The sequence below is a fragment of the Lissotriton helveticus genome, chromosome 2_1 (assembly GCF_964261635.1).
Source record: "Lissotriton helveticus chromosome 2_1, aLisHel1.1, whole genome shotgun sequence".
Lineage (NCBI taxonomy): Eukaryota > Metazoa > Chordata > Amphibia > Caudata > Salamandridae > Lissotriton > Lissotriton helveticus.
In genome coordinates, this window is record NC_136059.1 from 44,543,337 (window position 1) to 44,571,085 (window position 27,749).

General features: G+C 45.2%; 1 protein-coding gene across 1 annotated transcript in view; it reads right to left on the reverse strand.

Annotated features, from left to right (window-relative positions):
• LOC144817690 (long-chain-fatty-acid--CoA ligase ACSBG2-like) overlaps positions 1 to 27,749 on the reverse strand; it is a 721,416-nt gene that overhangs the window by 544,829 nt on the left and 148,838 nt on the right. The window contains exon 5 of the mRNA XM_078674437.1: positions 4,082 to 4,162. Coding sequence (XP_078530563.1) covers positions 4,082 to 4,162 — 81 coding nt within the window. The remainder of the gene's footprint in view (positions 1 to 4,081; positions 4,163 to 27,749) is intronic.

The following is a 27,749-nucleotide window of genomic DNA, read 5'->3' on the forward strand; positions in this document are numbered from 1 at the left end:
AACTCATGCCTTAAGGTAATTATAACTCATTCCCTCACCATGCACTGCTAATTACCCAACATTTTAGACCATTTATGGCATCTTCAATGACATCATTGATAATGTCACTGCAAACTTTGCAGTGAGATTAATGATGAGAAAACTGTGCACAGTGGAGGCTCTAGTTATAGTTACCTCAGGCACAAGTTAAAGTTACTTGGCATAACTATAACTGCTGAATTTCGATGGTTCTCTATGTGTGATATTTGTAAAACGCACATTTACCCAAGGGTATATCGGCGCTGAATAACAGATGGTTATTCTTACCGAACTCAAGGGTACTAATTTTTTCAACCTCGGAAGGATGAAAGGCTGAGTGGACCCACCAGGATTTGAACCTGTTAGCCTGAAGTTGAACACAGGCCCCTACAGTAGATGCATTAGTCCACTAAGCCACCAGACCCGGCTAAACAAGATACGTTATGTTAATATTTAAAAATAGTTATCTTTTGCTGGTGTGCACATTTAAAAAACATGTTAATTAACTTTACTATTACTATTTTAATTTGGCTATATTTAAAAAAAGTTTTCTTAGTATTGTTACATATACACATATTCATATATATATTACCTACTGGCAATAGCCAGTAGGTATATATAGTTAGGATTGTTTTCCATAGGGAAATCGCAACATTCTATTGGGAATAACTTTGGCGCCGGTTGAGGAATCTTCCTGAAATTTTTCTTAACTTTGCCTCGCGGCGCTCCGCTCCTTCCCTGGAAGTTTGGGGGGGATTCGTCAAGCGGGGCCCAAGATAAAAGGGGGTCCCAAAACGTGTTTTCCCCATGTTAATTTCCATAGGGCGGTTGGACTCACTTTTAGCCCGAACGGCTGAATGGTTTTCCACCAAACTTGGCAAAATTGTAGGGGCTGGTAGCCTGATGTGCCTTTGCTATGTCTCAAGATATGTACTCCAGTGGTTTTTACGAAAATTTACTTTGAAAAAATATATATTGGGCTACATTGGGCTATATATATGTTAGAGCCCAAATGTAGCCCAATGTAGCCCAATGTAGCCCAATGTAGCCCAAAGATGGCCACCAGAGACAAAAAAAACAAATGTAGCCCAAATATCAGCCAGATGTAGCCCAACTATAGCCCAATGACAGAATGTCCCAGAGTGTTCTAAAGAACAACTAGAGCGCTAACAGTCTTACTTATGACAAAAGTATGGCACACCTGAAGTCATCTTGATTGGAATAAAGTGTTAACACTTAAAACATTTAATTTGCAAAGGAACAAAATGAGGGGGTTCATTTTGCCATAGAAATTATGATTAGTGCTGAAGAAAGAAAAATTAGGGCACATTTTGAGTGACTTCTCAAATCCTCTTATATTTCATTAAAAAAATTCTGATATGCAGTCTCCCAAGATGGCCACCAGAGACAAAAGAGCCCACATGTAGCCCAAATATCAGCCAGATGTAGCCCAACTATAGCCCAATGACAGAATGTCCCAGAGTGTTCTAAAGAACAACTAGAACGCTAACAGTCTTACTTATGACAAAAGTATGCAACACCTGAAGTCATCTTGATTGGAATAAAGTGGTAACGCTTAATACATTTAATTTGAAAAGGAACAAAATGAGGGGTTTCATTTTGCCATAGAAATGTTATATATATTTATATATTCACTGAAAAAACCATAGGTTACACACCAGTTATAGTTAGGAATTAGCATTTAAAAAACCTTTGAAATTCACTGAAAAAAACATAGGTTTCAGGCCTTATATAGTTAGGAATTCGTTTTTAAAAAACCTTTGAAATTCACTCAAAAAACTATAAGTTTTAGTGGTGTTATAGTTAGCTGGACATTTTACCCATACAAAACCAATGAAATTGCTCCTATATAGTTAGTTGTACTAACTATATTTCGCGCACCCGCAATCCACTGCTGATGATGTCACATATTAGATCATTCATGACATGGTCAGTGACATCACTGATGACATCTCAAATGACATCACTGATGACATCACTGATGACATCATCCAGTGAATGTGATTTGCTTCGTTATTTAAATATTCATTATATATATAGCAATTTGCATTGAAGAATGAGTGGATATATATAAATAAATATTTGGATGGAGGATTTAGTAGCAGTGTAATTGACTGTTTTCTTGACCAATTTATAATGTCTCACTAAATATAGTGGATAGTGTCTAAACTGTGTGAATATCTGTATCACTTTGTCAGTTGTTGTGTAAACTGATTCTACAGTTGGTTACTAGCTATGTGAAAGTCTATATTAGTTATTGATTAGTTAACTGAGTATTTGTATGGGAGTGTGAAAGTGTGTGTGGTTCAGTGGGGGGTTTGTGACTGTCCAAAGATGTGTGAATAGTTGATTCAGTAGATATATGAAGCTAAAACTACATGTTCTAACAGTTTGGGTGAGGGAATCTCTTTATGGGTGTGGTGATGAGCAAATATATATCTCAATGGTACAGGTCCAACAAACTAGAAAAATAAAAGGCAGTGTATGTGTCAGTTGTTGTATATAAATAAGTACACATAAGACACAATGATTGTGTGAGTGACTGTATGGATAACTGTATACTTGTAATAATGATTTTATAATTCACTAAGTATGACTTATTATCTAAATGAATAGAAGAAGTGGTGTTTGTATAAGTGTTTTGCTAAGTAAATATGTAAGTATGATCCATTGTTTGCATAAGTGAGTAGGATGACTTCATATATGAATAGGATGTGTGCTGTTGTTTAATGTCGATATAGATGTATAATTATTTTTGATAGTGTTCTATTGTTCATTGACAGCCTGTATGAGTGAATCCATAGGTAAGTGATTAGATGTGTGTATACATCTATGAATCACTGAGTGGATTTTTAGATACTTGTATTGCTGTGACAATGGATTTAAATATGATACTCTGTATTTTACAAACAGTGATGAAAAATTGTAATAGTGTATGAAAAGGTGTATGTGATTGTCACGTGGTTGATGTCAACAGTGATGTCATCAGTGATGTCATTTGAGATGTCATCAGTGATGTCACTGACCATGTCATGAATGATCTAATATGTGACATCATCAGCAGTGGATTGCGGGTGCGCAAAATATAGTTAGTACAACTAACTATATAGGAGCAATTTCATTGGTTTTGTATGAGTAAAATGTCCAGTTAACTATAACACCACTAAAACTTATAGTTTTTTGAGTGAATTTCAAAGGTTTTTTAAAAACTAATTCCTAACTATATAAGGCCTGAAACCTATGTTTTTTTCAGTGACGAAGGCGGGAACGCCGAAACGCGTTTGTTGATTTGATTATGCAGCGCCAAAAAGAATAAACTTTGGCATTTAAAAACGACGGAGCAACTGCTGTGTGTGCCCTTAATTGTGGAACGGACCTGCGAGTGTGGACCGTGTGTGTTGAAAATATTACGCATCTCACCGTGCGGTAAGGAGGCACCCAAGGCAAAGAGGAGCGACGGATGGTGCAAAGGCGTGACAGGATATATATATATATATATATATATATATATATATATATATATATATATATATATATATATATATAAAATAATTGATTAAAGCTACATAGTTTACATTGTATTGTAACTATAATAACATTTTAAAAATATCACTTCACAGTTTGAATGGATTACAAAATCAAAGTTCTTATCCTTTTTGGACAATGTTCCTTTCCAGGTTACTTTTTACACAATATATGTGTCATTTATATTATAATTACAGGAAGATAATATTTATGTAAATTATATTTTTGACTAAATATTTTTCTGCTTCAATATTTGTGACCACAATATTTTGATAGAGAGATGTTAGCCTGTTTGCTTCAACATAAATTGATGACTTGTTTGCTTTAACATAGATTGATTTGTGACTAATTTACAGGACAAATGTGATGCTTGTGTGCTCCAACTCAAATGTTTCATGTGTGTTCAAATGGAACAATGGATCATTTTTGGCCTCAAACCTGTACATTGAGAGTAACTTCACTGTGTGTGTCAGTGGGAGACAGGAAGGTAGACCCATGGGCCATGGCCATGACTCACCGTGTAGAGGTTGGGTCTCTTCACCTTCAGCTCATCGCTGTATTGGATGATGGCCTTCAGGTGAGGCAGCTGGTCCTGGACCTAAACACCCCATTCACAGAAACCAAAAGACTCTAATATCAGACACAGAACTTGTAATTCACAAACCTGAAACTCATTTTTCATTCAAATATGAGGAAGCTCTGCTCCCAAGTTAAATGCACATAGTTTGTCTACAAACAACAGGTAACACTGAACCGGTAATGGACAAACACATCATATACACTATAGCCCAATGAATCCAATACACCAGAATGATTCAGATACATTTCATAAAATTGCATCACATCAGGTCACCAAGTAAAATTTGAAAATGTGATTTGTATCGGAATTTTTCTTTAAATCTTTTATTAGGTGCCTAGAAAAGTCTCCTTGGTGCGTGTCGGCTGCAGTCTGATCTAGAACGGAACAAATTACATTTTCAAATTTTACTTGGTGACCTGATGTAAAGCAATTGCCATGGAATTATACTAATGCAATATCGACTGAGACGGTCATTAAATATACAACCCTGTACACGACTTATAGCCCTGAAGCAGTTCCAGGTGTTGGAACGAAAGAAGTTGGATGGATTTTTATCATTTTCCATTCTTGGAGAATAAAGGACACAATTTGGAATATATATTGGAACTGGACTCTTTTCTGGTGCACCTCCTATTCTTTTCATAAAAAAGGCATGCAAAGTGGGTTTGGGTTGCCTTGTAGATACGGGTCTGCACTCTGCTTGATAAAAATTGATTCACCTGCGGCGCAAGGGGCTTCTAAATAAGCTCCCCCCCCCCCCCAGTACTGAAACCAAGTCGCAGTCATCTTGGAAGATATGAACAGTAATGCAATGCATGTTTCAGTTTATTGTTTAGAGCAATGATATTTTCAGTGCATTCCAACATCTAACATACTGGACATCCTTCTTCAATAGCTATGAGTGCACATGCTGGCTGACAGGTACACACAATGAGGTCTCTAGGGGTCAGTGTGGTTGAGTGAGTGTGCTGCTGGTACAGCACTCTCATGACAGGTTGGTGTGATTTGGGTGGCTATCATAAAATACCGTATCTGTTAACTTTGGAATTTGAAATCTTGAGTTAGCATTACACCCTGTGCATTTCACTGAAAATTGTGCTAAAAAATGTAATTTTATTGTGAAATGAAAATGTGTAATTAACCAATGGTTGTACCATGCTCCGTTATTAGGCATTTGGGTTTGAACTATATGTACATACAATACATACTGGAATTTTTGAATAAGGTAGACTCCCCCACCCACATCTCTGACCAGCTGACTGCGGAAGTCCTTTAGTGCATTACTAAGCCCAAAGTGATCAGTAATAAACAAAATACTCACCTTTGGTAATGCTATATCTGATGGACACTCTAACAGCAGATTCTTTATCTTTAAAATATCTCAGGCCAGCACTGCAGGAATTTCTGGGAGATTCCCCCCAGCAAGGACTCCTGTGCTCTGATATGTGGGGCCGAATGGCTCAGCGTCAACCTCACAACGCCGTGAAAGTGACAGGGCAGAGTCGCACATTCTCTCCACTCATGTGCGCTGAAGTCAGTTCCATCTTTTAAATCTCTTCTGAGCCCTCAGAAATAGCCAATGACAGTGTACTGATGTCTAACTTGGGGCCTTTTGATGATATTGTGCAGAGTTGTTCCACTCTATGGAATGGGGAAGCAGAAGAATGGTGAGGAATCTGCAGTTAGGTAGACTACTCACTAGAAAATACTTAAATTGTAGGTAAGTAACCTGTTCTGCTGATGGATAGTTTTAACCTTAGATTCCTGGGGCCTCATTTATGAGGCCGTGCGTCACTTTTACGCCGCCGGTGCGTCACATTTTGTGACGCACCAGCAGCGTAAATAATGTGCCTTGTTGCACCATATTTACAAAGTGACGCATCTATGTAGATGCGTCACTTTGTAAACCCCTGCGCCACATTATACCTGCGCCAGGTATAATGTATGCAAGGGGGGCGTATTGACGCAAGGAAGGGTCGTAGAAGTGACGCAGTGAAATCTATGAGATTTCACTGCGTCAATTTTAGGACGCCGTTGCGTCAAAATCTTGCTGGAGTTGCGTCACTTTTGTGACACACTCCAGCAACGCGTCACTTTTGCGCTTACAGATACGTCAGAAATACTGATGTATCTGTAACTCTTTGCGACATGATGCGTCATACTGTAAATATGACGCATCATTGGCGTCGCAAGGAGGGCGCAGTGAAAAGTGATGTATCGCTGTTTTCACGCAGCGATGCGTCACTCTTCATAAATGAGGCCCCTCATTATTACAATTGATACCAAAGTAGTTCCTCCCAAAAGGAGGATGGTCTGAGGAGTGTACTCAAACCAAAAACACTTGCGGGCCGAGCAGGCGCAAGGGCCTTCTCTACAGACCTAGCTGTCAAGGTAGTAGTGAGGATTCTGATTCATTTTCTAGATCACTCTAAAATGTAGAATTCAGCTTTCTAGACCCTCAGACACTAAAGACTCAGTCAGTGTGTCAAACCAAGAGAGAACACCAGTTGAACTTGGACTGCCTCATAACCCACTGAATAATATTTGAGTGGAATCTGTTTCAGGTAATGATGAATCTCACAGAGATAATTAGTGGTAAATCCCCTTTGATTAAGGAAGAACATGCCATGAACACTAGGCAATGATGGCTACATTTAAAAAGAAATATTAAAAAAATTAAAACCCTATCTTAGTGCACACAGTATGAATTGTAACCACAATAAAGAGAAATACAATGTTAACACTTGCTAAAAGAGTAAAGCAGGGAGAATTCCAGTATATTCGCTGTATCATTTTTGTAGCAATTCTACCCTCATTCTGCAACTTCCAGACCCTAAGTTAATTTTAGCACAGCAGAAAATAGAAAGCCTAATTTGAGTTTCAAAGAAGGATCATACTCACATGCCTGTCTGAACAACAGGACAACTGTCAAGTATATTAAGAGTGCCTGCTATTAACACTGTGCAAGGCCAGGTGTGCTGAAAAGCTCACCAAGCGAAGACTGAATGCCTTTCTCCCTGGTAGCTTGCAGTTACAATGGGTGATGCAATTTGTGTAGTCGCCTGGTGTGAAGGTTCCTCTCCAGCTCCTCACCTCTTGTGCTCATCTTTCATAACCTTACTTTGTCTTTGTTGAAACTCTCAGAATAGCCACATAAAAGAGAGGGGCCTAAAGCCTGTTCACCTATTTTCATCCTGCAAAAATGTGTTCGTTTGAATAATAAACAATAAAGAGGACATGTAGTTATTAATCTTCCAGAAACTCTTCAGAAATCAATAACCATTGATGAAGAAGAGAGCAGTCAGATTTTAGATGACATACTGTGAATATATTTAGACGATGATCCACCTCAAAAGTATTCTCTTTTACAAAGCTTTTTCTTTATTGATACCAGCTCACCCCTTGAAAAGCTGGTGGTCCAGGCAGTATTTTCTCATGTGGTCAGTGTACATACTCAAGGCTCTCTTGTGGACAAGCTGATGAAGATTTTTGTCCTCTTTCGTGGGATGAGTCCGATAGAGAGATTGATTGTCCGAAATGAAAGAGCAATGCCACCTTTGGAAGAAAGGCAGCCCAAGCCCTTACCACCAGTCTGGGAAGACAGTTGGTGCAGCAATGAGAAAGACTGTTTTGATTGTTAGAAGCTGTGAGTAGCAACTATGCAGAGGCTCAAATGGTGAACGCATAAGGATGTAATGTAAATGTGTGTATACTTGTAAAGCGCACGGCCGCCCCATCTCGGGGCATCCTAGTGCTGTATACCGCTGTGGAACCCTTCCTGGCTTTCACTGTGAGATACCCCCTCCAGGGCACCCCCAAGATGAAGCCAGGCATCCAAGCGCTGTTGGGGCGATTAAGCAAGCTATTGCCAGAGTTGCTGAGTGGGACCCATGATTAGAGTAGGCACCGAGGCGAGAATTATCGAGTCCGCAGACCTTGAGCCCAAGACCCTGCCGCATCGGGAATTGAACCCTGGTCCCGGGCCTGACCTCTGCTTCAGGGTCTGCCGCTTCTAACCAGTGAGCCACACTTCTCCACTGTTTGGACCACATTCCATTCCCACTGTGGAATGACAAAGAGTTTCAGAGGAAAGATGCAGTTTACACAGTTCAGGAAATGCTTCACCACCGGTGACCTGAAAAGAGAAGTTTGATCGGACAAAGACAAAAAGGCCAAAAAGGCAAATATGCAACCTTTGACTGGGCCATCAACCAAACAAACAGAAGCACATAAGAAATCTTGCTCTTTAGAGAATCAAGATGCCATATTCCACACCATATATTTACAACAAGGGGTGGTGATGGACAGAGTCTCTGAATTAAGCAGAATACTCTCACCCAGTCAAGAGATCAGGGCTAGATCCAACACCGTTTTTTAGCTCATTGCACCATCCCATTTTCAGAACCTGGCTGTATCCAAATTAGTCTTTCCCTGGCCCAGTGCATCATGGGAACAGGGCAGACCAGACTACAAAAGCCAATTCTTACACTGGGAAGGAAACAAGCTTCCGGGGAACGGTTTCTGGCATTTCAGCCGTCTTCGGCCCGGCTTGCTTGAATCCTGATGGTGCAATGAGCAAGGGACTCACATCTGAGTATACCCTTCCACGCTTAGGGTGGACAAAAATATTTACAACAAGGGGTGGTGATGAACAGAGTCTCTGAATTAAGCAGAATACTCTCACCCAGTCAAGAGATCAGGGCTAGATCCAACACCGTTTTTTAGCTCATTGCACCATCCCAGTTTCAGAACCTGGCTGTATGCAAATTAGTCTGTCCCTGGCCCAGTGCATCATGGGAACAGGGCAGACCAGACTACAAAAGCCAATTCTTACACTGGGAAGGAAACAAGCTTCCGGGGACCGGTTTCTGGCATTTCAGCCGTCTTCGGCCCGGCTTGCTTGAATCCTGATGGTGCAATGAGCAAGGGACTCACATCTGAGTATACCCTTCCACGCTTAGGGTGGACAAAAATATTTACAACAAGGGGTGGTGATGAACAGAGTCTCTGAATTAAGCAGAATACTCTCACCCAGTCAAGAGATCAGGGCTAGATCCAACACCGTTTTTTAGCTCATTGCACCATCCCAGTTTCAGAACCTGGCTGTATGCAAATTAGTCTGTCCCTGGCCCAGTGCATCATGGGAACAGGGCAGACCAGACTACAAAAGCCAATTCTTACACTGGGAAGGAAACAAGCTTCCGGGGACCGGTTTCTGGCATTTCAGCCGTCTTCGGCCCGGCTTGCTTGAATCCTGATGGTGCAATGAGCAAGGGACTCACATCTGAGTATACCCTTCCACGCTTAGGGTGGACACAAATATTTACAACAAGGGGTGGTGATGAACAGAGCCTCTGAATTAAGCAGAATACTCTCACCCAGTCAAGAGATCAGGGCTAGATCCAACACCGCTTTTTAGCTCATTGCACCATCCCAGTTTCAGAACCTGGCTGTATGCAAATTAGTCTGTCCCTGGCCCAGTGCATCATGGGAACAGGGCAGACCAGACTACAAAAGCCAATTCTTACACTGGGAAGGAAACAAGCTTCCGGGGACCGGTTTCTGGCATTTCAGCCGTCTTCGGCCCGGCTTGCTTGAATCCTGATGGTGCAATGAGCAAGGGACTCACATCTGAGTATACCCTTCCACGCTTAGGGTGGACAAAAATATTTACAACAAGGGGTGGTGATGGACAGAGTCTCTGAATTAAGCAGAATACTCTCACCCAGTCAAGAGATCAGGGCTAGATCCAACACCGTTTTTTAGCTCATTGCAGCTCATTGCACCATCCCAGTTTCAGAACCTGGCTGTATGCAAATTAGTCTGTCCCTGGCCCAGTGCATCATGGGAACAGGGCAGACCAGACTACAAAAGCCAATTCTTACACTGGGAAGGAAACAAGCTTCCGGGGACCGGTTTCTGGCATTTCAGCCGTCTTCGGCCCGGCTTGCTTGAATCCTGATGGTGCAATGAGCAAGGGACTCACATCTGAGTATACCCTTCCACGCTTAGGGTGGACAAAAATATTTACAACAAGGGGTGGTGATGGACAGAGTCTCTGAATTAAGCAGAATACTCTCACCCAGTCAAGAGATCAGGGCTAGATCCAACACCGTTTTTTAGCTCATTGCACCATCCCAGTTTCAGAACCTGGCTGTATGCAAATTAGTCTGTCCCTGGCCCAGTGCATCATGGGACAGGGCAGACCAGACTACAAAAGCCAATTCTTACACTGGGAAGGAAACAAGCTTCCGGGGACCGGTTTCTGGCATTTCAGCCGTCTTCGGCCCGGCTTGCTTGAATCCTGATGGTGCAATGAGCAAGGGACTCACATCTGAGTATACCCTTCCACGCTTAGGGTGGACAAAAATATTTACAACAAGGGGTGGTGATGGACAGAGTCTCTGAATTAAGCAGAATACTCTCACCCAGTCAAGAGATCAGGGCTAGATCCAACACCGTTTTTTAGCTCATTGCACCATCCCAGTTTCAGAACCTGGCTGTATGCAAATTAGTCTGTCCCTGGCCCAGTGCATCATGGGAACAGGGCAGACCAGACTACAAAAGCCAATTCTTACACTGGGAAGGAAACAAGCTTCCGGGGACCGGTTTCTGGCATTTCAGCCGTCTTCGGCCCGGCTTGCTTGAATCCTGATGGTGCAATGAGCAAGGGACTCACATCTGAGTATACCCTTCCACGCTTAGGGTGGACAAAAATATTTACAACAAGGGGTGGTGATGGACAGAGTCTCTGAATTAAGCAGAATGCTCTCACCCAGTCAAGAGATCAGGGCTAGATCCAACACCGTTTTTTAGCTCATTGCACCATCCCAGTTTCAGAACCTGGCTGTATGCAAATTAGTCTGTCCCTGGCCCAGTGCATCATGGGAACAGGGCAGACCAGACTACAAAAGCCAATTCTTACACTGGGAAGGAAACAAGCTTCCGGGGACCGGTTTCTGGCATTTCAGCCGTCTTCGGCCCGGCTTGCTTGAATCCTGATGGTGCAATGAGCAAGTGACTCACATCTGAGTATACCCTTCCACGCTTAGGGTGGACAAAAATATTTACAACAAGGGGTGGTGATGGACAGAGTCTCTGAATTAAGCAGAATACTCTCACCCAGTCAAGAGATCAGGGCTAGATCCAACACCGTTTTTTAGCTCATTGCACCATCCCAGTTTCAGAACCTGGCTGTATGCAAATTAGTCTGTCCCTGGCCCAGTGCATCATGGGAACAGGGCAGACCAGACTACAAAAGCCAATTCTTACACTGGGAAGGAAACAAGCTTCCGGGGACCGGTTTCTGGCATTTCAGCCGTCTTCGGCCCGGCTTGCTTGAATCCTGATGGTGCAATGAGCAAGGGACTCACATCTGAGTATACCCTTCCACGCTTAGGGTGGACAAAAATATTTACAACAAGGGGTGGTGATGGACAGAGTCTCTGAATTAAGCAGAATACTCTCACCCAGTCAAGAGATATGGGCTAGATCCAACACCGTTTTTTAGCTCATTGCTACCCCCTTTTCTGAATCGTTTTTGGCCACTAAAGGTGTGGCAGGGTATACTCAGACATGAGTCCCTTGCTCACTGCTCCATCAGGATTCAAGCAAGCCGGGCCGACGAGGCTGAAATGCCAGAAACCGGTCCCCGGTAGCTTGTCTCCTTTCTGGTGAAGAATTGGCTTGGTAGTTTGGTCTGCCCAGTTCCCATGATGCACTGGGCCAGGGACAGACTAATTTGCATATAGCCAGGTTCTGAGCTGGGATGGGGCAGTGAGCTAAATAACGGTGATGGATCAAGCCCTGATCTTTGGACTGGGTAAGAGTGGTCTGCTTAATTCAGACACTCTGTTCATCACCACCCCCTTTTCTGAATCGTTTTTGGCCACTATAGGTGTGGCAGGGTATACTCAGACATGAGTCCCTTGCTCACTGCTCCATCAGGATTAAAGCAAGCCGGGCCGACGAGGCTGAAATGCCAGAAACCGGTCCCCGGTAGCTTGTCTCCTTTTTGGTGAAGAATTGGCTTGGTAGTTTGGTCTGCCCTGTTCCCATGATGCACTGGGCCAGGGACAGACTAATTTGCATATAGCCAGGTTCTGAGCTGGGATGGGGCAGTGAGCTAAATAACGGTGATGGATCAAGCCCTGATCTTTGGACTGGGTAAGAGTGGTCTGCTTAATTCAGACACTCTGTTCATCACCACCCCCTTTTCTGAATCGTTTTTGGCCACTATAGGTGTGGCAGGGTATACTCAGACATGAGTCCCTTGCTCACTGCTCCATCAGGATTCAAGCAAGCCGGGCTGACGAGGCTGAAATGCCAGAAACCGGTCCCCGGTAGCTTGTCTCCTTTCTGGTGAAGAATTGGCTTGGTAGTTTGGTCTGCCCTGTTCCCATGATGCACTGGGCCAGGGACAGACTAATTTGCATATAGCCAGGTTCTGAGCTGGGATGGGGCAGTGAGCTAAATAACGGTGATGGATCAAGCCCTGATCTTTGGACTGGGTAAGAGTGGTCTGCTTAATTCAGACACTCTGTTCATCACCACCCCCTTTTCTGAATCATATTCCACACCATGCCGCAATCCTCTCCTAGCCGTCTACAGTATAAATAGATTTTGTTGAAAGACATCTAGCTGCAAGGATGACAACAGTGGTGGCCACTAATTTTAGGAGGGAGGTGGGCGGATGGGGCACATGCACATGCACACATACACACTCACAGCCATGCAGTCACACGTGCGCACACACACACACACTCACAAACACATCCAATCACAACACTTATTACCAAACATTTATACATACAGATACGCACACACCAAACATAATTATTTTTTTTAAACACACTCTTACGTACAGCTCTGTATCAGAGGTCCCAGGAGGCTTGGGACTGCTGCCTTACCTAAGGTCAGCAAAAAAAAGGGAAGGCAGCAGTCCCAACGTCATCACAGAGTGGGATGGGATCAGTGAGGCTGCTGACCCCATCCCACTCCACTCTATGATGAAGTGTCACTGATTGACATTTGACTGTTGGGCCCTTCAGGGCTTAAAGCTGAAGTGCCCAGGTGCGAGGCGATCAGTGATGCTACCCCTCGTAACTGAGGGGATGGCCTCAGGGACCTTTGGTGAACTGAGGCGGTAACTATCACAGGAGCTGTGACGTCCTCAGGCCAACAAATTTCAGCTCAGGCATGCCAAAAACCTGTGCATTTAGCGCATGTCTGGCTCCTGGCTGTCTGATCTGAAAATAAATAGTGTCTGTAGGGCTGACCTTTGTTCAGCCTGAGAGAATTTGTTTGTGAGGGGCAAAAGGTGGGGGGGCCCTCAGCCTCAATGAACCAGCCCTGGCTGCATGACAAGTAACAGCTTGGTCGGCAGTTCGAAAGAGCTCAGCTTCCTGGAGGTGTAGTCGTATTGCTCCCAAATAGGGAAGAGTTTCTGACCCAATCAAGGGCAATGATTTGTGCATTATCCGTCCTGAATTAACTAGGATGTGAAGTAAGAGAAGCAATAGTGAGAATGTGTACCAGATCCAGTGGCCCATCACAGTCAGAATGTGTCTCCCAGCGACTTTCCGAAATAAAACTCCAGTGCACAGTAATATTGACACTATGATCTCAACTGTGCTAAATTGAACTAACCAGAGCATGACCCACTGTTTGAAGACGGCCCATGCCAACTCTGGATGGAGATGTCACTAGTGGGGTTTATGGACCAGGCCTGGTGGTTGGTCACCAATAATGTAAGGCTCCCTGTAACAGGATCCTGGACCACACCATGTATGTTACAGTACAACATGACAGTCATGTTGTCTGTTTGAACTTTCAGCAGCCTCCCCCCGATGGTTGACAGAAAGGCTTTTAGGGCCAACTGATTGATATGGAGCTGGCACTCTGACGGACATCAGAGCCATCTGATCTCCATCTCTCCCAGATGAGCTCCCATCCCAGCAGTGACATTTCACCAATGTGTAGTATGGGTAAGGAAGGGAGAGTGGCCTACCACTCATTTGGTTGGCATCCATGTGAAACCACTGCAGCTCCTGAGTCGTCTCCTGTGAGATCTGGATCAAGGCAGCCAGATTTCCTTATTGCTGAGCCCACTACACCCTGAAGTTCAACTGCAGGGCACAAGGTGAGAAAGATGCCCAAAGAGTCTCGCAACCATTCTCCCCAAGATCTAGGTTTGAATCCAAAACATTGGGATCAAATACTGAATGTTCCAGACTTTCTGTGGTAATGGAAAGTACTTGAATTCCACTGTATCCAAGATAGCCCCTATTAAGGGAGTCTTCTACAGCGGCTCAGAAGGCACTTCTACTTGATGATGGAGAACCCTAGTAAAAGTAAGATGGGTCAACCATATGAAGGTGGTTGTAAATTTCTTCTTATACTTCTCTACTCAATCATTTCCAGGACGGTGTGAGGTTGCGACAAAGTCAAACAGCGCCGCATGAGAGTCACTGCAGAAGAAATTCTTTGGGGTCACTTAGGTCCAGGGGATAGTTTAACGGTGAAGTGTGTGATTACAAGTGTACAAGTGTCCATCATAAATTTAATTTCACCAAAACCCAACATTATGAAACTGTTATGTGTGTATGATTAGTTGTGTTCCCATCCAGAGTAGATTTGTGCTGCTCTGCATATACTAACGAAAAATACATGCAAATCCTTTTCATTACAATTTTACACAGGTGTAGGATACCAGTGTAAAATTGTAATGAAAAGGATTTGCATGTATTTTTCAATCAGTGCTGATCAGCGAGCTAGAGAAACACAAATAGCATAGGGCTCCATCTTTAACTGCCATTGCTAATGCCTGTTTTCAAACAAGTGTCTATCCTATCCTTTATCTTACGTTAATTGTATTACATTTTATATTACTAAAAAGAAACAATCTCCTGTCCACGAAGTTCACTGCACTGTGACTAAGTGTAGGAAATTAGCATCTTTTTGTGTGGTGTTTGCTCTGCCTTTGCAGCCACATGGACAAAACAAGCTCCAAGAGGCTTTTTTCTGAAGGAGCATTTGACCAAAACCAACTGGACCTGGAAGTGCTTTGCTGGTGGCCTCTGCTATAGGGAGTCCAGGCCACCAAGTGCTGACACTGAGGTCTTGGAACCTATTGAAATAATCCAGAGGGGCTGCTTGAGAAACCCTGAAAAGGTGGACTGCTAAAGGTTTTGAACTTCCTAAACCTTGAGAGCTATAAGGGAGACCGCAAAGCAAAGGTGTCTGATTTGAATACATCTTCCAGCGTGTCCTGCTTGATGATTTTGAGCTCCATAAAATAGACTAAGGGGCTAATTTAGAGTTTGGTAGATAGGATACTCCACCACAAATGTGACAGATATCCCATTTACCATATTACATGTGCATTATATCCTTTGGCACTTGTACATAAAATATTTGACCAGGAAGAGCCCACTTAGTGTCGCTCAATTACAGTCAGCCTGAAATCAAACCTCGGCCCCATCAACCGCTTCCATACACGTCATTGACACTTAGTGCTTTTTTACACTATTTATTTTTAAAACCTTAAAAATTCATATCTCTTTCACCTCGTTAGATTGTTGTGATTTTTGTAATTTGGTTATTAAAATCTGCTTTATGTTTAGGTCAAGCCTACTGGACAGCACATGTGTTTCTGTTGCAAGCCATATTGTGGCTTGCCAAGAACTTAGAGAGTCTGGAAGCCTGTTTATTCGATTGGCTTGTATTGCTACTTCCACTGCTTGCTTTTCAAGCACTACATTCTTCTTTGGTGTGAAGCACTTCATTAGAGTGCATGTGTTTTCAAACTGTCTCCCTCGTGTACATCTCTCCCTCTGCTCACTGTGTTGCTCTCTGTTGCTGAGTGCTTTTACCCACCCCTCCATCTTGTTCTCGCCTGTGTGCTTCTGCCCATTGCTTCCCCCCTCACCCACGCCCCCTACGTTGCTTTCCCCAACCCCAAGTTGCTTTCGCTCACCCATTCCCTGTTGGTTTGGTGCCCCCTTCAGCCCTCCCTCATTTCTTTTGTGTCCCTTCTTATATTGCTTCAGCATTAACCTTCCCACATGCTGCTTTGCTATTTGTCATCCATCCTCTCCTGTGCAGCATGGTTAAAAAAATGTTCTCACACCCAATATGTCATAGAGGCCAGATACTTGGCTTTGTCAATGCTTATTCTAATTGTTATGTTATGTTATGTTATGTTATTGCTTTTTATTGTGCGCACAGCTACTCCAGCTAAGGAGCGTCCTGGCGCATTTGACAAGGAAGTGCATAAAAGAAACATAACACAGCAAGAAGGGAAACAGGAAGGACCACTCTAATTTAAAGGTACTTTAAACGGGCTGGGGCTAAGGGAGAGAACTAGAACAGGAATGTTTTCAAGACTTTCCGAAAAGCCATAAGATCCTCTAACTGGCGAATTTCCACCGGGAGAGAGTTCCAAGCTGATGGCGCTTTTACACCAAAGGAACGTCCCCCCATACGGCAAAGCCTGTATCTAGGAACTACAGCCAAGGCCTGGCCCTGGGAACGAAGAGTGAGAGTAGGGACATAGAAAGAAAGAGAGCAAGCCAAAATGTCAGGGCCAATGCCTCTCAGGATCTTAAAGGCCAGGCAAAGAACCTTGAAAAGAATACGCTTCCTCCCTGGAAGCCAGTGTAGGGAGCGAAGGACGTTCGCCACCGAGCAAAATCTAGGCAGGCCGACAATCGCCCTGGCTGCGGCATTTTGTACCCACTGCAGTCGAGTAAGCTCAGCCTGATTCGCCCCAGCGAGAAGAGAGCTCGCGTAATCCAGGCAAGAGATGACAGTGGCTTGGATTACTAACTGTCTAGTTGGGGCGTCGAAGTACTTGAGGACAGGTCTTAAGCCTCTCAACAGACCAAAGCAACATGCAGCTGTTCTTTTAGTATGTCCTACAAAGGTAAGACCCGAGTCCAACCAAACTCCTAGATTTTTCAGCTCCAACACCGGCGTCGGGGATGGTCCCAACTCTGATGGCCACCATTGGTCACCCCAAAGTTCCGCTCCCCTTCCAACAATCATGACCTCTGTCTTAGTGGCATTCAGCTGGAGACAGTTCCCCGTCAACCAGCTAGCCACCGCCTTCAGTCCATCCTGAAACCTGGGGGCATCAACTTCCGCATCCCCGCTGAGAGTAACCGCCAGCTGTGTGTCGTCGGCGTATGAGACCAAAGTTAGGCCCCACTGCCTAGTGACATCAGCCAGCGGTCTCACGTACAGATTAAACAGCGTGGGACTCAGCGAGGATCCCTGCGGAACCCCCATGGCCAGTGGCTTGAAGTTGGACTTGAAGGGAGGGATAGAAACACAGAAGGAACGATTGCCGAGGTAGGAGCGGAACCACTGCAGGGCCTGTCCGCCGACACCTATCTCCTCGAGCCGATGCAGGAGGATGCTGTGAGAGACCGTGTCGAAGGCGGCGCTGAGATCTAACAATATCAGGGCCGCCGTCTGACCAGCATCCAACACCGCACGGAGATGTTCCACCATCACAAGAAGAGCGGTCTCCGTGCTGTGCCCAGCACGGAAGCCGTTTTGTGTGGGGTCGAGGACATTGGTTCGGGCGAGATAATCTGCCAGGGCCAAGTTAACATGGGCCTCTGTTATCTTCGCCGGCCAGGGCAGCAGCGAGATCGGACGGTAGCTTTCAGGCTTAGACGGGTCCAAGGAAGGCTTCTTAATAATAGGGGACACCACCGCCTGCTTCCACTTGGTTGGAACCACCCCTGACTCCAAGGAAAGGTTGACAAGGGAGCACACAACAGAGCACCCCATAAAGGCCTGATCTCTGAACAGAGCCGGTCTAACTGGATCAGAAGGGGAACCAGATTTAACTCGCAAAGCGAGTTTGTCAAACCCCTCCAAGGAAAGAGGGGGAAAGGAGAGCAGGGTGGTATGATGTAACGTCCCATTAGAACTTCCCAGATCGATCCCCGTGCTAGGAAATGCCTGATAGATTGCTTGGACTTTTCCAAGAAAGTATGAGGCAAGGGATTCACAGTGGGAGATGGAGCTCACCACTTCAGAGGAAGTTCGCTTCGCCACAAGATCCTTCACGGCCTTAAAGATGGTCTTCGACGGGTTTGGGCTACTGCGAATTTCTGCAGCATAGTAAGCCGCTCGAGCTCGACAGATAGCCCGATGGTAAGTCTTGGTAGAAATAGCATATGCGGCTTTTAAATCAGCCCCATATGTCTTTCGCCAAGCTCTTTCTGCCCGTCTACAGGCTCCCTTCAAGGCACGCAGGGAATTATCGTACCAGGGACTCGACTCTCTAGTACTGATTTTACTCGATATGATGGGAATCAGAGTGTCGAGAGCCCTGGTAGTCCAGGAGCAAAAGCGGTCATAACCCTCTTCCGCGTCATTCAGTGGACCCAGCGGATCTTCCGCTAGAAGGCGATGAAAATCCTCTAGCCTGAGTTTGTTCCACAGTCTCCTTGGAACACGTCTCACCGAAGGGATGGGGGGGGCCGTTGGAATGGGGCACAGAATGGTCACCAGAAAATGGTCGGTCCATGCTAACGGAGAAATAGATGTGATTTTAGTCTCCGGCAGGTTGGTGAAAAAGGGGTCAAGAGTATGTCCCCCTGTATGGGTAGGCTGCAAGACCAGCTGAACAAGCTGAAAGGCCTCTAAGTCAGCGGAAATGCTGCGTACCGCCAAGTTGGAGGGTGTGTCGAAATGTAAGTTCAGATCGCCCAAGATTGAATAATTAGCACACCCAGTGATCAGTGTGCCAAGGGCATCCGGAAACGAATTTCTAAACACCACATCACTACCCGGCGGACGGTACACCACCATCCCGGAGAATGTAAACTCAGGGCTGACAGAGATTTTGAAGGAGGCACTTTCACACCCGGCGATATTAAGGCCACTCCACGCGCACGCAAAGCAGGACCTGACTATAAGCGCTATGCCGCCACCTCTGGAAGATCTATTCAGAGTGAACATAGAATAGCCAGGAGGACAGACCAGGTTTGGAATAGCTACATCCGTATCCTGGAGCCAGGTTTCAGTGATGGCCAGAACATCCGGGGCTCCATCCTCAATTAGATCGTAGATGTTCTGGTGGTGACTCAAAGCCGATCTAACATTTAGATTTGAAACCCGCAAAAAGGGCGGAGGGCCCTTAAGCAGGTGGGCCCGAAATGAGGCCTTCCGGAGGGTAGACCCCGGAGAATCCAGCGACCAGCCATCACAGCGGCACCGATACGGGCCACAGAGTGGGTGGACAGATGGCAGCTTGCACCTCCGAACAGCCTGGCCGATGGTATATAGGCTCTCTCTAGAATAACTCAGCATGACGACACACTGAGGAGGCCTGCCAGAGCCCAGCTACCCGCAGCGTCCCGCGCGGCCTTAGCGCGGACGGGCGCAGACGGGTATTTTTGTTATTTGGTGTTTTGTTTTTATACTGTTTTGGTATTGCTTAAATACCATTCACATTGACCTAAATTAACCCTGCCTGCTCTGTGCCATATCTCTCAATTGGGAGAGATCAGGTTAAGGTAGTGACTTTGAGGTTCACCCTGACAAGTAAGTGTTATTATTCCTTGAGGTGGGCAAGCGACCACCCCGAATAATAATCCACTTTCTTACAGTAAATATATGTGTTCTGGAAATCTTCACAATGTGTATGTTCACATGGGTGATAATAGGATATTTTCATACTGTATGGTCTTCCTTTCTAGCGAGGAATCTCCTGAACGCCCATCCCAGCCAAGTCTGGGCTCCTTTGGTAAAGAGACATTTGAAGTCTATTGACTTAATCTTGCTCCCAGCCCTTGCTACCTTCTCCATGAGAACTATCTGTAGTAATGTTAAGCTAGTAATGTCAAGCTATCCTATTATGTCATCCTAAGTGTTCTTTCACTTCCTTGGTGATAGAATGTTTATACTTGAAGCTCCCAGGGCTGTTGATGTATTTCCCTGGAAGCTGTGGAGACGAACGGTAATAAAAGTACTTTCCTCTTCAACTTACCAAGGTCTGTGGTCACTTCAATTGGCGACGAGGTGGTCCACCGTTCGTGTCTCCATCCCACGTGTGCAGAGTCTGTTTAGAAGTGACAATTTTTTTTTCTTCGTTGCTATATATATTTTTTTTAATTACTGGAATATTCTCAGAAGTGCTTTTGGTCGGGGAACCGCTGATGGGACAACGTGTCTCGGTTGATATGGAGGAAATTACCGAACTTCCCAATTTTGACTCATTTGCACGAGAGAATTTTATCAAGTGACAAGTTTTGGACATCATCTTTACTCACAAGGTATCGAAGCCTAGTGTCTTCAGGCTTTCCTCCCTGCCACCGTGATATTCTCTGTGAACCAGGTTGGTCCCGATTTCTTCTTTTTGGAGTTCGGATTTGAGATTTGGCTGGAACAACCTGTGTGTGTTCAGGAGCAGCCGTTGGTCTTCATTCCTCGATTTCTATGGAGCAAATGATGACATGTTGACATGTACTTGCGGTGACTGTGACGCATGTTGCGTACCCTCCCAGAAACTAGAACGCTCATTTCTCTTCGTCATGCGTCTCAAGCAATTGGTGATACGCACTCTGAGGAGACAGTGCGTGTGCTACATTCTGTGCGCCCAGCAACTCGAATGTTTACGAATTTCCTCTATTGTCGCTTGACATTGTTCTTCCGCTTACTTCTTCTAAGAAGAGCGTCGTAGATTGAACTTTGTTGGGCACACAAAGGCAGGCGACCCCATGGCAGAGGGTTCGCGTCTGCAGGCAGGAGTAGTACGAGATTCCTGAGTGTGATAGCAGCGTCCTGCTGACCGAGAGCAGAGGCACTGCACTTTTAACTGTAATACCTGTGTTTTAACCTTGCTGAAAATCAACAGGATAAATAACTTTCATTACCTTTTCAGGACTCGGTGGTGTGTGGGCGCCATTTCACATCGGGCTGGTCAGGCGACCGAGCTCGGCGCCACACCCCCCGCGCTCCGCCCCTATTTAGGAGTGGTTGCGCAACGCTCGCTGTTGGAGGCAGGCGACCCCGGTGGCAGAGGGTTCGCGTCTGCAGGCAGGAGTAGTACGAGATTCCTGAGTGTGATAGCAGCGCCCTGCTGACCGAGAGCAGAGGTACTGCACTTTTAACTGTAATACCTGTGTTTTAACCTTGCTGAAAATCAACAGGATAAATAACTTTCATTACCTTTTCAGGACTTGGTGGTGTGTGGGCGCCATTTCACATCGGGCTGGTCAGGCGACCGAGCTCGGCGCCACACCCCCGCGCTCCGCCCCTATTTAGGAGTGGTTGCGCAACGCTCGCTGTTGGAGGCAGACGACCCCGGTGGCAGAGGGTTCGCGTCTGCAGGCAGGAGTAGTACGAGATTCCTGAGTGTGATAGCAGCGCCCTGCTGACCGAGAGCAGAGGCACTGCACTTTTAACTGTAATACCTGTGTTTTAACCTTGCTAAAAATCAACAGGATAAATAACTTTCATTACCTTTTCAGGACTCGGTGGTGTGTGGGCGCCATTTCACATCGGGCTGGTCAGGCGACCGAGCTCGGCGCCACACCCCGCGCTCCGCCCCTATTTAAACGGCCCCCAATGAGGAAGCGCAGCGGACGAGTGCAGCGGGCGCGACGAAGGCGCACCGAAGTCGAGCCTAAGTCAAGCCCGTCTGCGCCAGTCCGCGGCCGGTCGGGGCGTGGGGCTCCTCCTTATGCTTTTTCTTTATCGTATTCGCGTGAGGACCTAATAGCTATTCAGGGCCACTGGCCGTTATCCGATTCTACCATTAGTCATATTTCGACTCTTGGTCTTGCTTCCTCATCTCCTCAGCTATCCTCTCCTCTGTCTGTACCCTCGGCGCCGTCTCCCTTGTGTTCTGGCTTTTTACCTCCCTCCCCTCCTTTATCTATTATTCTGCTTAACACCAGGTCAGCGGTTAAACACTACCACAAGCTGTTTGTTCTGCTTGACTCCCACAAGCCTGATATACTGTTTTTAACCGAAACCTGGTTTTGTGAGTCTTCCCTACCCTCCCTCATGGCTGCTCTGCCCCCCTCTTACGTGGCTATCCGTGCAGACCGCCCGGCGGGCAAGACAGGGGGTGGCGTGGCTTTTATCGCAAGGTCCGAGTACAACTTTCAACTTCTCCCTTCCCCCCTCATTACCCCCACTGAGCATCTTGTGGTCCGCTCTCTTACTTTCTCTCCCCCGCTTACTTGTCTTTTAATGTACCGTCCGCCCCAGTCTTCACCTTTGTTTATGCCAGCCCTTCAGGACTTCTTGGCCACCTTGGCGGTCAACTACGCCTCAGTCCTAGTGCTAGGTGATTTTAATTATTGGCCCTTGGACCCCCTTGAGTGTTCTTCTTCCAAACAGTTCACAGAATCACTTCAATCCCTGAATTTTGTCCCTCACATACATGTCCCGACACACATACACGGTCATATGCTAGACCAGGTCTGGTCTCTCAATGTTTCCGTTTCCTCCATGTCTGTATCCCCATGTCCCTGGTCAGACCATGCCCTAATTTCTTTCTCCCTCCTCCTCAACCCTGTTACCAAGGTCCCGCTTGCCAAAAACACCTGGGCGCGGAACTGGAACCGTGTTGATTTCCCTTCATTGTCTTCTTCGCTCCTGATTTCTTCACCTAACTTAGCAGGTCTAACTTCTTCATCTCAAGCCACCGCTATCAACACCTGGCTCGCTGGAGGCTGCGACTCGGTAGCCCCCCTACGTCGGATTTCAACTCGACGACCTAAGGAGTCAAATCGGTGGTTTAGTGATGACCTGAAGCGACAAAGGCTGGCCCTTCGCCAGGCTGAGAGACAATGGAGAAGGGATTATTGTCCTTTATTAAAAATCCACTACTCCACACTATCAAGTGAGTATAAAAAAGCAATACTAGGTGCTAAAACTGCCTATTTTTAAATAAATCCAGGGAGATCTTTACAATCATTAACGACCTAGCCTACTCTGACAGGGTTACACTTAAGCCTTCTCCCACCCAGTCTCTATGTGATTCGCTAAATTTGTACTTCTTGGAAAAAATTACCATCATCAAGGCCAATATTCCACCTCCCTCTCTTACTTTTGTTGAACCCTCTCCCCCTACTGTCCAGTGCCGTCTTTCTTCGATTCCCCCTCTTACGGAAGAAGTATTCCTGGAAATACTCCCTAAGGTAAAATCAGGCTCCCCGGCAGACATTTGCCCGGCACGTATTCTTCAACAGATTTACTCTGTTTGCACCCAGCCCCCGATCACTTTCCTTAACAGTTCCCCCACCCAGGGGGTTGTGACTCCAGCACTTAAATCAGCCACAATAGTGCCTATTTTGAAGAAGCCCACTGCGGATCCCTCCGCCCCAGCTAACTATCGCCCCATTTCACTACTGCCCTATTTGGGCAAGGTGCTTGAGCGCCATGTAACATCGGTACTCAGCGCCCATGTAGAAGCAAATGGGGGCCTGGCGTCTCGTCAGGCTGGCTTCCGTCCTAGGCACTCCACTGAGTCCGTCGTGGAGTCGGTCCTGGACAACCTCAGGGAGGGCATGGACCAAAACAAATACCAGGCTCTGGTGCTCCTCGATCTCTCCGCCCCTTTTGACACGGTGGACCACTCCATCTTGCTTTCACGTGTCGGAGCGGCAGGAATCGAGGGCTCAGCACTGGTTTGGCTATCGTCCTTCCTGAGGGACCGCACCCAGGCGGTCCGGTTGGGGGATCTCACGGCCACCCCACTTAAGGTCACTTGTGGTGTTCCCCAGGGTTCTTCTCTCTCTCTTTTACTGTTCAATCTCTATATCTATCCCTTAATCTTTGCACTCCAGCAGCTGGAGGTCACCGTATACAATTATGCGGATGACCTCCAGCTCATTTTCAACCTCTCTTCTTCTTCTAATTCTATCTCTAATTTCCAAACTATTATGATTTTTATCAGGGACTGGATGAACCACAACCACCTGAAGTTGAACCCGGACAAAACCGAGCTGGTTCTCACGGGTGATTCTTCCAGTCCCTGGAACTCTTTATTTTGGCCTTCTTCCTTTGGTTCCCCCCCACTCCTTCTTCTACAGTTAAGACCCTAGGTATCAAAATGAATAATCATCTCACCCTACACTCACAAATTAGTTCTGTTGTTTCTTCCTGCTTTCTCTCTCTTCGTACTATTCGCACTGTTTCCCGCTTCTTTTCTCCTCTTGCACTTAAACTGATTATGTCCGCTTTGGTGATTTCCCGGCTGGATTACGCCAATGCCCTTTACAACGGCATTCCGGCGTACAGCCTACGGAAGCTCCAGATGGTTCAGAACCAGGCGGCCCGATTAGTGTTTGGCCTTTCCCGCTCCCATCACTCAACCCCCTTACTAAAGGCGCTCCACTGGCTCCCTGTCAGGGAGCGATCTCTCTTTAAAACTGGCTGTATGGTATTCCAGGCCCGCCAGGGTTCTGCTCCCGCTTTCATTGCCTCCCTGATTAGGGAGTATGTCCCTACCAGAGAGCTTCGTTCGTCATCTCAATCGCTTCTGCAAATTCCTCGCTACAAACGCAAAAAGTGGGGAGGGTTCCAATTTTTCTACTCTGGCACCCACCTTTTGGAACTCCCTCCCCGACCACCTTCGGTCTGCTAAACATTACTCTTCCTTTCGTAAAGATCTCAAAACCTTTTTGTTTAATCAGGCCTTTTCTTTGTAAATCATCTTGCTCTCTCCATTTCACCAGTATACACTGCTTCTTTTCTGCTAAATGTGTCTCCATAGCGCCAAGAAACCGCACGGTGAATGCTGCGCTTTATAAGTATTTTAAATTCAAATTCAATTCACATGTTTGCTCTGTCGTGCATCAGATACCTCTCCTGAAGAACACTGATTCTACATTCTTCATTTTTTAGGATCGACCTTTGTGTGGAGTAAAAGAATAAAAAGAAAATAAGAAGAATCTTGATGTAGTGAAGAAGTCTTATTTTTTTTTTATTCATTTCTGCTCACCATGGTCCAGGCTAATTTTTTTTTAGAAATATCTTTTCTATTGTAAAAAAAAAAGGGGGAAAACATTTTATTATTTTAGTGGTGACTTTACAGTGAAGAATTTTATTCTTGTTATAACTTAGCAATTAAGATACTTTAGAATTAGTGTTTATACTATTAGAGTTGTGAAAAGTCTGAAAGCTTTAAATAGTGTTTATTTTACATAAAGCAAAGTGTACAAGCCCCCCTCCTTTTTTACAGCTTCCAGGAGACCCACCAGTAGCATGGAAAGTATGGTACAGGGCATTTACAAAGTAGCTAGGGATATCTAACTCCATTTTTAAATAGGGGAACACACTGAGTAGCGGTGTTGACACCTCCGGGGTAGACGCACATGAGTGCGATAGGGATACACACCTTTGAGTTAACTAGGATTTACTTTCATAATTTTCCTACTTTGCAATTTTTGTTTTTTTTCCAGTGGGAAGGAGCCAATGATGAGAAGTGGAACATACTGACGAGAACCTGTCAGCAGTTCCCTGGTGGTTGCTCCCGTGAGGTTCCTTCCCACCACCCACACATTTTTTCCTAATTTGTTTCTCTCTTTTTCCTTGCATGAACCTGCTTGAGTTTTGACTGAGAGAAGGGAATAGAGACACATATGAGGCGACACACACAGAATGTACGAGGACATTTTAAAGGTAGGCACACCTTGTTGTAACTCCTAGTGTGGGTGTAAGGTTAAGTATAGCCACACTTACAAGTCAACACAGGATGGTAAGGAATATATTGCCTATTCAGATCAGGACCAGGTTAGTGTGAATAAGATGATATGAGTGGAGGGTACCTGAGTCCGAAGTGCCCTCTGAGCTCCAATTGTGAGAAAACTGTTCACTGTGAATAGGCCAGATCAAAGATATTCCCAGAGACAACATCCAGGGATAGTAACTACCTACAGTGTAGGGAAGCTGTTCCTTGAGTGGCTTTAGAAATCTACACTTCCAGAAATTAAACAACACTTGTCTTTACTTAAAGAAAGCAATGATTTGCAAGATTTCTTAATGGGGCCTCGCAAACCACGGCAAAAACTTTTCATTTACATCTGAATATATGCGGCATACAACGAAATATGGATAGTGACGCAAATGGAAACTGCAGAAAGAATACGAGAAATTGATCGTATACATTTAGAAAAAAGCCTCTCTGTAGTGGACAATGGGTTAACGACTCTGTCCTCCAAAATGTATTCTTTGGACAGCATCGTGTCATCTGCTATTGACATCATAGAACAAGACTTGTTAATGTTACAACATGGCCAGTCTCAATTATGTTCTATCATGCTGCTAGGCTTGACGTTGCAAAATCTGCTTTCGGGCTATGTGCCATGGCATCTAAACAATACCACGGCATTGTTTGCTGTATTTAACCTTACAGATAAACACATCTCTTTGGCACAAAGAGGAGCAGACTATACAGTGCTGAGCATTGAAAAACTCGAATGATTACAATTAACAGTTTCTGAGAAACCTGTCATTGAATGGATAATTCATGGCACCATTACGATACCAGTGATGTCTTTCCTGTTTCAGTATTGTCTAGAGCATATACCAGCGGGCCTGTATGAAAGGTTGGGTAAAGAATACATTAAGTCGACCTGGGTTTTACCATACACACACAGATGTTGGAATGGGGCACATGAAGTATTCCTTAGTGGTAAGAATTGTAAAAACTCACTGAGTGGTACACTTTTGTGCCAGGGGATTAATTTGCACAGAGCCTGCGACGGTTCTACAAATAGCCTCTCTTGCCACCTGAACGGTTCACCCTCCACAGCGATAGTACCGATTTTCAGGCAGCTATCCAATGGCAGCTACGTTATGCTCAACTATCACAGCTGTTGTGGCATGTTGCCAGGAAAAAGTTATCTCGTAACTGTGTCATCCACGGTCACTTGTTGTATGCAAGTATTGTATCCAAAAAGTGAGACAGGAAGGGAGACGGCTTTATGGCCTTCACTGAATATCTCTTCTATAAGAATTGATACTTTAAGCAGAATGAAAGCCATTCTTTTACAAAAAAAGTGCCACTGACCTCGTCTAGAGAAACGTATGATCTGCAAGTTGTGGTAAATAAATAATTAATTACCGGTACTATTTTTGAATACAGTGAATAAAACAGATAGCTCAATAAATAAGAGACAGGATTCGAGGTATCTGAGTCTAACAGGCTTTAATCAGGCATAAGGGAAGGGACAGGAACGGGATAGCCTGCACGGAAATAGAATGGATGGCAGCTGCAATGCTTCATCGACAGTGCAGCATATATATAGTATAATACATTACATTACATTGCATACAATAGGCGTAGCAGTAGGCGTAACTCGTAGCAGTCGCGAAAGATAAGAACAAATGGGTGTAACAAGAAGGCGTGTACAGGGCATATACATAGACATGTGATGAAGACGTCACAGAAGTGTCATACATGAGGTGGAAACATGGAGGGGGCTACCTGAGCAGCTGGGACTTTTAACCTAGTGGTGCGCGCAAACGGGCAATGACGTGTTACCAGGGAGAACTGGGGGCTATGACTTCTGCGCTAGAAGAGGAGACTAAAGTCTGCGGTGTCAGGACGACATGTACCTATATCATA